The sequence below is a fragment of the Vulpes vulpes genome, chromosome 2 (assembly GCF_048418805.1).
Source record: "Vulpes vulpes isolate BD-2025 chromosome 2, VulVul3, whole genome shotgun sequence".
Taxonomy (NCBI): Eukaryota; Metazoa; Chordata; class Mammalia; order Carnivora; family Canidae; genus Vulpes; species Vulpes vulpes.
The window spans coordinates 10,964,033-10,978,781 of NC_132781.1; the positions used below are offsets into that span (position 1 = coordinate 10,964,033).

Here is a 14,749-nt window from a genome sequence, read left to right on the forward strand (position 1 = left end):
TTATCTATGCACCTCAGCTTCCAACAGAAGTCTCATTGAGGAGTTTTGTCTATACATTCCAGCAAGTTCCCTGATTCTTTTCCTGGTGGCTCCTCAGAAGCAGAAATTTCTTAAGAAAAGGAAATACAGATTCCTAGCAATAATGACAAAGTGAAGTGCCATTTCCACAATGCCCTCCCTCTTATCCACTAAAATGAAAACAAAAACAAACAAAAAAAAGCAAAAAACAAAAACAAGATAGTGGATGTAGAATTAGGAAACATCTCAGACTTTTATTATAAACCCCAAAGAACTTTGTTGGCATCCCAAACAATTATTTATGAAACTAAAGGATGATGCTAGGAGCCAGAATCTCTCTCTCCGGTCTGAGCAATGTGGAACTGGCCACAAGTGAAGCAGAATCTGAAAGCCCTGATTCCATTCTCCCTCCTCCACTGAGGAAGTCCTGAAAGCATGATCAAGCTAAAGGAAAGCCAGTTCTATCACTGAACAGATGGGAGAGGTGAGTCTGAGGAAGGAAACACTCAGCTAAATGCTCATTATATCAGGTATCATAGTATATTCCCCAACCCACCCTCTTCCCCTCCCAGAATTTAAGTGAAGACGGCCTTTGTTTCTATATGATCTTGCATTTATTTACTCAATTTACAGAGAGGAAAGGAAGGGAAAGCAAAGAGTGGGTTTAGCTTATGCCATCTCCTCACTGCACACACCTCAAAAAAAAGGGGGGGGGGAAGAAAGTAAAAATAAAAGTTTTTGTTTTTGTTTTTTTTTAAAGGAACATTGGATTTTGCTCCTGGACTGGAGCCAGAGGCATTCAGGATGGCCTTCTCAGATCAGATCTGGAACAATTATGCTGTCATATTAATGAAAAGATCAATAATACTAAAAATAAAGTCTATCTTTAGGAAAACATGCCAAGAATCTTCCTTGAAGATTATATTAAATGAAATAGGAGAGATCAAATGGCTTCTGAATAACTTGGAATTGGAAATTCAGTGTCAAGAACAAACTGAGTTCACCCAAGCGGCTTGTGACCTCCTATAAAGATGTGGAACAGCTCAAAAAAATGGGCCTCCCCATTTGCCTCAAGTAATATAACCTAAAGCTTTATTAAGAGATCAAATCTTGACTCTGAGGAACCTATATCCATAGCAAAGCCCCCAAATGAACAAAGGAATAGTAAAAAAAAAATGCCATTTATAACTCCTGATGAGCTCAATGATACTTGTGGATATATGAAATCTCACTTAACCTATTGTTAAATTAGTGATGATATGAAAGAAATCAACAAGGCAGTTTTTAGTAAACATAAGATCCTGTATCAACCAAAAGTCTATGAGTTCTGTGGCCAGAATTCTATCACAGATTCACTGATGAAGAAACAAAAAAATACCAAAGGTTATTATTTTATAATGGAAGCTGACGTAAAGGAGTCCACAGCTTTGAAAGTTGACTCAAGGTTCTATGTGATACTGAATATTCTACAACACTGCCAGAAGCTATCGGAGATCTGAGAGGGAGCTTTACCCATTATGTTATAATAAGCTTTTGAATGGGCCAACAGCAGGGTTTAGGTTGAGAGGCTATTCCTCCAGTTTCTTTACATAAATAACCTACATAGCTTTTTAGTTTTCTTTTTCTTGTTTCTTCTAAAAATAAAACATTTTGTGATAAAATATATATATATATATTGAAAAGTGTACTTTATTTCAGCAGATATTTAACCACCTACCATATGAGCCTCTGTGCTAGGCACATAATGCAACTAAAAAATGTTCATGTATAGTTTTTGTGTTTAATAGACAATGCTGCAGATCCCGTATGGTAGCTACAGATGTAGTAATGGAAGAGGAAGGTCAAGAAAATAAAGTCAAGGATATCCAGGCCTTTTGGAATTAGAAGGTCATTAGTGTCTAAATTCCATCAATGGCATTTCAGTCTACAGGCAAACTTCCTAGAAGTTGGAATTGGAGACAGTTTACTCATCTGATTATTCTACTTTCCCATCTGACATTAGGATAGAACTTCGTGAAATACATTCAGTGTAAAAGAGTTTGTTAACTTCAATCTTTTGTACTAAAAGTGTCTAGAGATGGAAAAAAATAACATGCGTGAGCAGATTGATAGTGGTAGTAGGCGTGGAAAAGGAGTGGTTGGATTATAAGAATTTAGCCATGTTTCTCCTCTGTATCTAGAGACACTGGTCTATGTCTGTACAGCTTCTTGGCAGTTTTATACCTATAGCAGAGAGGGGAAAAAAGTGCCCTGTGGCCTGGTTAACACTGTCACTGTGATGAATGTACAGTAGTCCATTAGGGACACTGCAAAAAAAAAAAAAATGAAATTGATCTAATCAATTGCCGAGAAAGTCCACCAACAACTGTGCTGCACAATCTAGACCCCTATGTTATGTGCCATTAATGGAAGAGATCATTGGCTAGATGAGGAGAATTGGACGATAGAAAGACTGAACCTTACTTGGAATAATCAGCAGTTTCCTAAAGAAAGAAAAATTAGCTATGTTTCAGGGAAGATCTTAAAACACTATTTAAAATTTTGCTTCAGTCACATTTGGGAGTGCTTGCTGAGCTTACAATTTTTCCTTTTTCAAGGACAGCTTTATTTCTTTTTTGGCAACTCACAGCGTGGACCTCTAGTAGCTGTACCTACATCATGAGACTCCTGGCTAGTGATTACAACAAATCCAGGCAGGAGTCATTTGAGATCTGTCCCAGAGTTCTGAGCAAGAACAGAGATACTGGCAGCTGGCATACCTCTAGAGAGATCCACATACTCTTGGTGCTGAGATTGTGTTTTAGAGTCATATTGGTCTAATCCAGGTGGTGGCTCCTAGTCACTCTGACCACACTATGCTTATTTGTACATGTATTCACAAAGCATATAAGCAACATACAGAAGCTTATGAGAGGAAAACATTCAAAAGGAGAAGAAATAAAAGCTAAATTTATTGCTGTGGCTAAAATTCTAGGAACCTTGTGGTTCTAATATGCTGCCAAAACTCATACATTGTAGTTTACCTGAAAATTTTCTTTACCTAGAAAATGAATCATGAACTCATACTTTGTTTTGCTTCAATAAAGCTTTGATATAATCCTAGATAGCCAAACCTCCCCAAATTCACAATCTTTCCAAACACAGTGAGTCAGCTCTCTGCCATATACTTGAAAGTATTTATCAAACACTTCTGAAACTCAGCTCTTGTTGTTTTTTTAAAAATTATTTTTAACTGAAGTACATCTTTTAGCTTTCAGCCATATTGTGCAAGAGGTAAATAAATTCTCTCTGAGGGGATCTTTATTTCATGCACATTTAACTGGGTATAGAATTTGAGGTTGACCGTTCATTTGTCTCAGTACTTTGACAACATTATTGCATTGTTTATGACCTCATTTGGCTAACTGTTGATCCTTAGTTGATAACTTGTCTTATTGTTTTTAAGTATTCCCTCTCTTCACTTTCTTCTCTCTCATATTGGCAGAACTCATCACAAAAATGTTAGTTGTTAGATTTTTGTTTTTAACTCTGGACACATTATCTTTTTTCTTAATCTGAGGGCCCATAACTTCAACTCTGGATAATTTTCATCCATCTTATCTTTGAAAATTTCTCTTATTTATTCCGTTTATTTTCCTTATTATAAAATGCCTATTAGACATGTACTGGACACCTCATTCTGTCTTTCATGTCTTTTAATTTGTCTTCAGTATTTTTCCATCTTGTTCTGTCTTTGCACTATATAATTTCTTCAGTTATATTTCTGGATTTTCTTCTCAGCTGTGCCTAATCTGCTATAAAACTTATCCATTAAAATTTTAATCTTAACAATTATTAGTAACTTTAAATATCTATAAGTTCTAATGGGTTATTTTCCCATTAGTCTTCCTTTTCATTGCTTCCTTTTTTAACCAATTTATGTTACTTCTTTAATACTAATTGTCTCATTTTGTTTGTGTGCTGATTCTCTTTTATGGTGGACTTTTGATCATGAGTTTAGCTGCTGGGAGGAATATTTCTTTAACTCTGTTGGTTTGTGCCCTGATTCCTGGACATATCTCTGTAGAATTGTTTGTATCTTCTCTGTGGGGCTCCAGAGTAATAGTAATAGTAAGAGGAGGAGGAGGAGGAGGAGGAGGGAAAGGAGGAGGAAGAATAGGAAGAGTAGGATTATTAGCAACAAGTAATGTTTTTTGAGTTTTTATGATTTTCCAGGCATTGTTTTTTGAATTTTAGTTATATCAGTGAATTTAATTTCCACAGTAACCATACATACATACATACACAATTATTATCTCGATTTTAAGGAGGGGGGTTAAATAGATCGTGCAAAGTCACACAGCTAATGCATGGCAGAGCTAGAATTCAAACCCAAGTTTGGCTCCAGAATGCAACCAACTGCTATGATATTTGCTATGTTTCCAGACATGCTACTATGCAGGGAGAATAAATTAGGATCTTTCTCCTATGCCCTGTATCTGGCATGTTCTACATACGGTTGAGTTTTTCATTTTCTATATTTTTTTAATCCAGAGATTGGGCAAAGAATACACATCCTTACTTTTCCTTGGGGGTATTGGTGGTTTTACTATTTCTATTTCTAGCACTGAGAAGTCCTGTGAAGCTTCTGGATTCATGCAGAGATATGAAATCCAGCTTCATAACCTGTCAAGTCTAGGTCACAAAGTTATTGAAACACCTCTTTGGACAGCTAGATTGCTGACATACCATTCTAGCCTTAATTTCTCTTTTCACTTTTAAGACCTGGTGATATTCCTTCCTTTCCTCTTTGTTTCTTCCATTGTTTCTTGGTTTCTTTTATTTACCTTTTTCTTATTTATTTTTAAAGTTTGGTTCTAGATCTGAACAACTTCTCCTCCTCCTCCTTCTTCTTCTTTCTTCTTTCTTCTTTCTTCTTTCTTCTTCTTCTTTCTTCTTCTTCTTTTTCTTCTTCTTCTTCTTCTTCTTCTTCTTCTTCTTCTTCTTCTTCTTCTTCTTTCTTCTTCTTCTTCTTCCTTTTCCTCTTCCTCCCCCTCCTCCTCCTCTTCTTCTTCTTCTTCTTCTCCTTCTTCTTCCTTTTCCTCTTCCTCCCCCTCCTCCTCTTCTTCTTCTTCTTCTTCTTCTTCTTCTTCTTCTTCTTCTTCTTCTTCTTCTTCTTCTTCTTCTCCTTCTTCTTCTTCTTCTTCTTCTTCTTCTTCTTCTTCTCCTTCTTCCTTTTGCTCTTCTTCTTCCTTTTTCTCTTCCTCTTGTTCTTCTTCAATTTATTTTATCCACCATTTCAATGTACTTCTAGCCAGAGTTTGGGTACTTCATTATATTAGGTTGCCATTTACGGGGAAATCATCAAGCTTAAATGAAGAAAATGACTTCCCAAGTAAAAATAAATCAGAGTAAATAAGTCAAGGAAGAGGAACAAAAAGCATATGTAAGAAGCAATGGTACAAAGTAAAACTAATAAATTATAATCTAAATAATTACTGATATTGTAGTTGTGAATTTTAGTTGTGTATGTGATATTGTAGTTGTGTATTGTAGTTGTGAATTTTAATGCAGTTATAAGCAAAGCGAAAATTCCTGAGATAGATTCCTAAAATAGAGTACATAGAGTCTAAAACAACAAGAACATTAATAAAAACCTGAACTATATTCCAAGTGATTGAAAAGAAACAGAATTTTTGTTTGAATCACTGACCTAATATTGATACAAAATTTTAACAGTGTTTTTGAACTCCCCCCACCATGAGACCTTTAGAACATCTTTATTACCTTTCTTTTTGCCAACTTTTAATGTAAAGACATGTAACATTTCACTGTTGACTGCTGACTTTTTTAAAAATAGAACTAATTATCAAGAAAAGAAATATACATATATAATACCATAGCTTAATTTTTTAAAAAAATATCCTTTTTTTTCCAGAACAACTCTCAGCTTTATGATTATTAACATCTGTGGCTTGGGAGCCATGTCAAATATTTGAGATTTCCCAATTCATGGACTTTGGCTTCCTGTTTTGCCATTTACTTTGGCAGGTCAAGAAAAGCTTGCAACTTTTTACAGAGAGATAGACTACGCAATGGGAGTTGAATAAATTTTATATTTTTCCCAGTCTTTATGCAAAAAAAAAATTGACCTGAGTCTTTTTAATATTTTCTTTAGTCCTTGGCACTCTGTTTACTTTTAGTTTGTTTGCATGCCCTCTGAAATCCTACATCCTGTATGAACAGAGCAGAGAGAGGAATTTGTTCAGAATTATTCATTTGTCCAAATTAAGTGTTTCTCTAAGGCAGACTATGGATTGCTTAGCTTGATTAGGAAAAAAAAATCAGCTCCAGCACACCCTGCCCACTTAACACCAATTAGTCAAATATATCATTGGCAGTTGTGTTTAGGCATTAGTAGTAAAAAAATAATAAATAAATAAATAGCTAAAGATTTCTCAAACACATTTAATTACTTTGTTTGGTTAGTGGCTGCTTTTACTTGTTTATTGCTCCGTTTCCCCATCTTGGTCTCATCATGTCCGACAGGCTAGTTCCAATTTCCTTGTTTACCATTTTACCCCTTATCCCTGAAGTTGAAAGGCCAAGTGCACAAACACAGGGTTTGTTTTATTCCCAACCAACCACCGAACCATCATTTCCCTGCAAATAATTGGCTTAGGGAAGAAGAAGCAGAAAACAAAACAAGTTCATCATGTGCAGCTTGGTCTGACTACACACCCTTTCAGAAAACAGGCTGGGTAAGACACCCATTTAAGGAATAAATGAAGAAGTAACAATAAGGAAATTTTAATTGTTGCCGTACACAAAAAGAGAACTGTGCTTTGACAGTGTTTCCAGAGTACTTTCCTAATTTTTCTGACAGTAAGTAAAGTTCTATTTTGTTGTGCTATGCCAAATATGTGGGTGGACACTGCTGAAAATCAATCTATTTTTCAGACGTTTCCAAATATTCATATGTATTATATTGAAGAACTGATAATAAAATTTTTCTCTTTATTCCCAACCAACTCTTATTGTGTAGATACAACAGTAGAATATAGGAAAACCAGCTGAGGGAGAATTGTCTGAATATTTTGTCATGCAAATATAAAATAATATAATTTTAAGATTAGAAAAACTGAAAAAAATCGTCTCTGTTGGCTTATGGGCAAACATTTGGGCAAAATTACTTTCCATGTGATTTCTTTCTTTCTTTTACTCTTTCTTCTTTCTTTCTCTTCCTTTTCTTTCTTTCTCTCTGTTTCTTTGTTTCTTTCCTTCTTTATTCCTCCTTAGTTGGTTAGTTTGCCTCCTCAGTTATTCAGGCACTTCTGAATTCAGACAAATTGAGATGAGTTGTTTCTTCTTGTGTTTCATAATCAAGTTTCTGCTAGTTTGAGTCTGGATTCAGCTAGTTGAGCTTCAAGCTGTTCAGTTTAATCTAGAAGATAAATACTAGGAAAATAGTTCATTGGGGTTACATCTAATGGATATAATTAATTATTCAAATGAATTTAAATAATCAGAATTTTTGATTAATTTGATTGGCTCTGGCATTTCTATTTAAATGCAAAGAACAAAAAATTATTATTAATCAGATGAGATATAATTTAATTACTCTATATAGTTGGATTTCTGTTATAAAAGGTTAAGAAAATGTGAAGTATCTTACAGGTTCTAAAATCTAATGATATCTTTTCCATTATTAAACTCTGTATTTCTGTAAAATTGTGATTTTTGTGGCCACTACCTCCCCACCATTACCCACTCTCTGAAATAACTTACTATGAGTATATTTAATGTAAAATTTTGCAGTCATGTATTATTAAAATAATATTTAAAAACCATTTTTCATAGTTCTTAGAAATTGGAAATATTTTCCCTAAAATATGATCAAGATTTTTCTTTTTTCTTTTCTCCCCTACTTCCCAAGGTTTTTCTTATTACATTTGTTTTTCTAGTTTATATTCCACTGTGTTTACTTTCTCTTTGTTTTTCAATGACAGGCTAAATGCATACAAAACAGAAAAGTGTGTATCAGCAAACTCAAGCACTTCTGTGCAAGAATTTTCTTCAGAAATGGAGAATGAAAAGAGAGAGCTTATTGGTATGTTTGAAAGTCTGCCTCTTTCTGCAGCTCGCATATTTTTTTTTATTTCACTGCCTAATGATACTCTTATTTTATATTTTAAGTAGCAGACTGGATTTGTTGATTTTCAGGTTCTTCTAATTATACTTGTCAAACTGAGAGACTCATAGCAGTCTGTGACACATAATGTAGAATTGCAAAAAGACTAAAACTATTACTCGTTTTTTTTAAAAAAGAGAGTAAGTAAAAATTTAATTGTATGGTAAATTATAGCAACTATTAAGGTTGTTACCATATGTAATAAAATTAGAGTAAGGAAATAATGAAAAGAATGCCTGGAAGATCAATAAATTTTAGTTTGGGGGACTTATTTTCAAAGCCATGAATTTTGTACACAGAGATTATTTCTAAGAATTATGACCAAGTAACACCACTAATTGTCAGTTTGCATTAGGTAGATAAGTAGGCCATTTACAGCTCCAAATCTCAGGGGCTGATCTCAGCAAAGATTTATTTTTCACTTTGCTTACAATCTAAGGTTGGCGGTGAAACTGAAGTGGGTCTAGTAGGTGAAGGAATCTCCTTCTCACAGTCATTCAGACCCAGCCTTCTTCATTTAGGGACACTGCTATTTCCCTAGGCCTTGGAGACCTCCTTGGGATCCTCTACATCCCATCAGATTGATCAAGAAGTACAGGGGCATCTGGGTGGCTCAGTCATTTGAGCGTCCAACTCTTGGTTTCAGCTTAGGTCATGACCTCAGGGTTGTGGGATTGAGCCCCATAGTAGGCTCCATGGTCAGGGGGAGTCTGTTGAGAATCTCTGTCTCCCTTTCTATCTGCCCCCCTCCATGCTCTCTCTCTAAAATAAATAAATAAATAATTTAAAAAAAAATCAAGAAGTACAGGGACTGAGGCAGAATAAAGAAGGTTGTGCATGGTTCCATAGGCCAGGTCTTGAAGGGGCGCAAAACATTTCTGCCCACATTCCATTGGCTAGAGCTCAAATCACTTGATACTACTTGATTTCCAGAGGCTGGGAATGTTGTCTAGCATTGTGCTGGATCACTAGGCAGTCTCTACCACTCAGTTCCTTTTCATATTGTTTGATTTCCAATACAAAAATGTGACAACTGACGAAAACGTTATTTGCCACCATGAACTCCATCTGGGATACTCTGTGTCTTATAAACTGTAATGTCAGATGCCCATACATAAGAATTGTCATCCTATTAGTCACTCTGTTAGTTTCTATGATGGCTTCTGCAGTAGTTCACGATTTAATGCAAAAGTTTAATTCTAGCGTTGGAGAATGATATGTGTAGCAACTAGCTCAGTATGCATCTTTTGTTGGGTTCCTTTTGCTCTGAAGAGCAGAGAGCAAAGAGAAGCCAACCATGTGGCAAAATTGGAATCTGTCTTCAACAATTCTTTGGTATTGACTGAACTTTGAAAGGGAATATAATTTAAATTCATTCTTTTTTTCCCCCTGTTATAGGAATGGGGGCTCCCAATACTTCTGGGACTGTACATGGGACTGTTTTCACACTTCAGAGAAAACATATATTTTCCTGAACTGCCTCCTCAAGATCTGGGAAGGGCAGATAACATTAGTAACTCTATAGATATTGTATATACACCTATCTCTGATCTAACCCAGCAAATAATGAATAAAACATCATTTGCTCCCTTTTTGAAAGGTAGGTGCACTAATGGCAATAAAGAATTACTGATATCATTTTATATCTTTTTGATACGATATATACATGTTTAATTTGAACTTACAGTGATCTATTGTGCTAATTATTTAGGTAACATGACAGCTTACAAATTTAATTAGTTTTTGCTTTCTCTCAAAACAAGTAGCCTTGTAAGCTCTTTCAGCTTGATGGGGGGGCGGGGGGGGAGGTCCAGTTTAGGGAGGTCTACATTTCTACTGGAATTTACCTAAAACAAAAAATGTATAATTTTAGATTTGTAGAATAGCGCCTAGGAGAATATGTCATTTATGGGGTGCACATGTTATTAACATGGAAACACACTAAGATTGATAACTCAGGAAATAAACATCTAAATAAAATAAATGAAATCATGGTTATTAAAAAGTAATTTCAGAACCATGAAAAGTAAGGAAAGATAATCTAAAGATGTCCTTTCTGCATGTAGTTTACTTTGTAAACATCTTTAAAAACTTTCATTCTAAATGAAGTCACTATGCCACTGAGATAACTAAGATAAAATATGTATTTCACTCTTGGGCAAGGTGGCTGCAGTTTGGCTGTCTACTCTCTGAATCCTCGATTTCTAATGGGTAACATTGCTGGCTGTTAGAAATAGTCACTCCCTCATAAGGCAAAGATGAGTTGAGGTGTCTTTGCTCCAGTAATCTGACATCTGGAATCCCCTAACTATATAAAACTACTCCAATTACCTCTACTTTTGTATCCTAATTCTCTTATGCACACTTACCCTAGCATAATATTTTTATGTACCTGAAACTTGCTGTAATACTTGCCATTATTAAAAGAAAACACCAAATTCTCATGCATTTCTCCTGAGTCTAGAATCTAAACCATTAAAAAAAATTTCCCTCCTTGTCTTTGGGGTAAATTTAATTTAAGTGGAAAATGATTTTAGCTTAATTCCAGTGAAAAATATCTGATGACACAGCTGGATATCACATTCCATTTTGGTAAAACTCTCTATAATCCTCTCTATTTTTACCTTGTCATTCACAGAAAGAAGGGTCATTGGAGTACCCAATCAAAAATCCATGGATAAAATACTTGTAGACAATACCTCAGAAGTCATTGGAATCATCTTTCATGACACTTTCTCTTATAAATTAAAATTTTTACAGGGATATCACATTCCATTTTTGGAGGAAGATCCTTCCACAGGTGACTTTCAATATAAAATATCATGGTATTTTTTCATGTTTCTAATGTAAGAAATAGGTCAGGTTGGGCAACAGAGATGTTTTTGATAGAACATGAGAAAATAGGGGCACCTGAGTAGCTCAGTCAAACACCTGTCTTTGGCTCAGGTCATGATCTCAGGATCTGGGATCCTGGGATCAAGCCTGCATCAAGCTATAAGCTCAGCTTGTTCTCCCTCTGCCCCTCCCCCCACTTTTGCTCCCACTCTCTCTATCTCAAAAAATAAAAATAAAAATAAAAAAAAAGAACATGAGAAAATAAAGAATTCCAGGTTAGCAAGAAAGGCAGACATTGTACAATTAATGACAAGTGCAGAAAGGGAGACAGAACATGAAGACTCCTAACTCTGGGAAAAGAACTAGGGGTGTTGGAAGGGGAGGAAGGCGGGGGTTGGGGGGGTGGGGGTGAATGGGTGACAGGCACTGAGGGGGGCACTTGACGGGATGAGCACTGGGTGTTATTCTGTATGTTGGCTAATTGAACACCAATAAAAAAATAAATTTATTATTTAAAAAAATGACAAGTGCAAGGAAAGGTGCTGAGGGGTAGGAGATTTAGACGAGGGATTAGAGAAGCCCTACCTGGCAAAGTGAAGTTTAAACCAATAAGGAATAGCACATGGGGGGGAGGGTTGCTAAAGGCATTATATTTCAGATAGACAAAGAGCAAGTGTGAAAGAAAGTCCTGGGGTGACAACAGGCATCTGATGGTATATATGGAAGAGGAGCAGCTTAGCTGAACAAAGAATACAAAAAAGATGAGGCTGAAGTTACCCAAAGCTAGGTCCTATGACGTCCCACAAACCTAGAGTGATGGAGAGATGTGGAGGTACTTTAATCAGGGCAGAGCAATGATCAGACTCCCAAGCCTAAGCGAGCTCTCTGGATATAGCCCAGAGGATGAATTACAGAGAGGTCAAGGAGAATGCAACGAATCATACCAGGGAACCAATGGCGGCTTCAACCAGAGGCAGCTGAGGAGAGTGAGTGAATTTGAGGACATTTTAGGAAACAGAATTGATATGATTAATAGAGTTGGTTCTTTTCCATTTTTTCACTGAGTGTCTACTCTGTGTCCTGCACTGTTCTGGCCCTGGGGATGGAAGTGAGCAAAACACAGAGCCTGCTTGCATGAATCATTCCAATCAGGGGCAGGGGGGCAGGGTAAAAACAATGCCCTCTGCCAGGTGGTGATAAAAGAACAAAGTAAAATAGAGAAGGCTTAGAAAATAGAGCCTGAAAGCTCTTTTAGTTGCTTTTATTTATGGTAGCTGGTAAAGACCTCTGCACTGAATTCACTTTTGAGAAGAGATAAGGATAGAGGGAAGGAGAGAGCCATGGATCCATCTGCAGGGAGAGCATATGAGCAAAAAAAGTTGTAGCACTGGAGTGCATTTAGCATTTTGAGGCCCAGCAAGGAGTGCAATGTGGTCAGAGCAGAGTGTTTCCTCTCATCTTCTTTTGACTTTCTAAGACTTTCTATACATGCTATGGTCTCTATGAATAAAAGTGCCTAATTGAAAACTCATTTGCTTCTTTTTTTCTATGTGGCTATAAGTTCTGACTGGTGGAGCCTCCTCTATATTATTTTCTCTTCACTTCTTGTTTTTTATTCTCTAATTGCTTTCATCTGATAATGTTGGTTATGCTTTTCCTTGTGCTTTTAGCTCATTGTTGGAATCGGTATGGTGAGTTTTCCTGTTCTCTGGCCAAATACTGGAGTAGCGGATTTGTGACTCTACAAACTGCAATTGATGCTTCTATTATACAGGTAAGAAAAGTTCTAATAATTAATGTAAACTAATTCCATAGGCATCAAAATTTTGATGAAAGATAATATATATATTCAAGTTTTCATATGTTTATATAATGAAGCAGGTATACAAATGCTGCAGCTGGATTTAGGCAAAGGAATGCATTGTTATTAACTTTGAATTTTCAAGTAGCTTCAGAATGACAGGAAATTGCAAAAACAATGTACACGGAGGTTCACGTGCCCTTCACCCAATTTCTCCTAAGAGTAATATCTTGCATAACCACAGAACAATATTAAAATCAGGAAATTGATGTTGGTATAATCTCCATAGTTTATTCAGATTTAATCAGTTTCTAATTTTTAAATAATGATTTTATTTGTTTAAATCCTACTTCAGATCACAACAAATCACTCTGTGATGGAGGAGTTGATGTCAGTTACTGGTATAAATATGAAGACTTTACCTTTTATTTATAAAAACATTCTTCAAAAGGAACTCTTTATTTTCTACTGCCTGCTTAACTTTCTTCCATTTATATATTTTCTAACACTTAATGCCACAAAAGAGAGAAAAAAGTGCCAGGATATGATGAAAATGATGGGTCTGCAAAAGTCAGCCTTCTGGTGAGTGAGTGATTCAAGCAGTACAAACGAATAATCGAAACTAGGAAGCAGTAAAAAAAAGTGTTATTATTTCAAAAAATAGTATGGGTTAAGTTTGATACATTAGCTACTTTTTCCTTTGTTCTGATTTTTTGATTTAGTCCTTTTAAAATTTTGCTATGAAAAATGCAGATTATAATTTGCTGAGCACTTTTTCCGTGCCATGAGTATATTAAGCTAATGCTGTGAGAGAGATTATTCTATTAAGATCAAAGAGAATAAAAGAATTGTCTAATGTCAGATGGATGATGTTTATGGACCAGAGCTGGGACTTCAACCCAGCTGCCTTGATTGCAATTCTCCTGCTAGGTCTTCCCACAGTTATCATTTGATTTCTCCACACTCCCTTATATTGAAAAAAATGTATGATCCTATAATAGCTAGCTTGTGTGCAGAGGTTTGATCATCAGGTATATATTTTTTTGCAGCACTTAAATGCCATATGTTGGAGTTAAGATAGCATATAAATTGTGCCCAGCACATATAGCACTTAGGATGTCATATAAGAAGGGCTTAATAAAAACATTTACTTCATATATTGATATATTTGTATCTTGCCTCATTCACAAATGATTTAAATTATTTTAATATTTTTTATCTTTTTACTTTTAAAAAATATTTTATTTATTTGAGAGAGAGTGCGTGCACACACCAGCAGCAGAGAGGGGCAGAGGGAGAGGGAGAAACAGGATCCCGGCTGAGCAGGTCACCCATGGGACTTGATCCCAGGACCCTGGGATCATGACCTGAGCCAAAGTCAGATGCTTAACTGACTGAGCCACCCAGATGTCTCTAATGATTTTTAAATATATATATATTTTTTAAAAAGTATTTTTATGTATGTATGTATGTATGTCTCTATGTGTGTGTATTTGTATTATAATAAAAATAAATAATTGAGGAATAGAAACAAGGCCTAACAAAATGATGAGTAGGTAAGACTAGCAGATAAAAATGCAAATCATAGAAACTCTAAGCTTCCAACAGGCCAAAGCAGAGAATTCTGCAATGCAATCAGATGCAAAATCCACATTGCCCAGGAAACGGAAAAATAATCTGTTCATTTTAAAAGAAGTCTAACATTTTTCAATATTGAATCCTGGAAGATATTTCTTAGTATAGTCCCCATATCAAGAAAATTACTCTTTATGAATGTAAGACTACCTGGAATGGAAAAGGAACTGTTGTTTGAACAATCTTTTGCAAGCCACATGTTCTCTGAAATAAAACTATGGTCTAGGAAATTTTATATTTCCTATAAAGTGTATTTGATTAAAAGAGGGAGTTTTGATTCTAAGATACCT

General features: G+C 35.5%; 1 protein-coding gene across 2 annotated transcripts in view; it reads left to right on the forward strand.

Moving 5' to 3' along the window:
* Positions 1–6,589: 6,589 nt before the first annotated feature.
* ABCA6 (ATP binding cassette subfamily A member 6) overlaps positions 6,590–14,749 on the forward strand; it is a 61,757-nt gene continuing 53,597 nt past the window's right edge. The window contains exons 1-7 of one of the 2 annotated variants that reach the window (XM_072746735.1): positions 6,656–6,882; positions 8,007–8,107; positions 9,587–9,788; positions 10,827–10,988; positions 12,694–12,797; positions 13,180–13,225; positions 13,349–13,406. In XM_072746735.1, coding sequence (XP_072602836.1) covers positions 8,012–8,107; positions 9,587–9,788; positions 10,827–10,988; positions 12,694–12,797; positions 13,180–13,225; positions 13,349–13,406 — 668 coding nt within the window. In that variant the 5' untranslated portion in view covers positions 6,656–6,882; positions 8,007–8,011. Of the gene's footprint in view, positions 6,883–8,006; positions 8,108–9,586; positions 9,789–10,826; positions 10,989–12,693; positions 12,798–13,179; positions 13,407–14,749 lie in introns of both variants that reach the window. The other variant, XM_025999652.2, reaches the window with a different exon arrangement.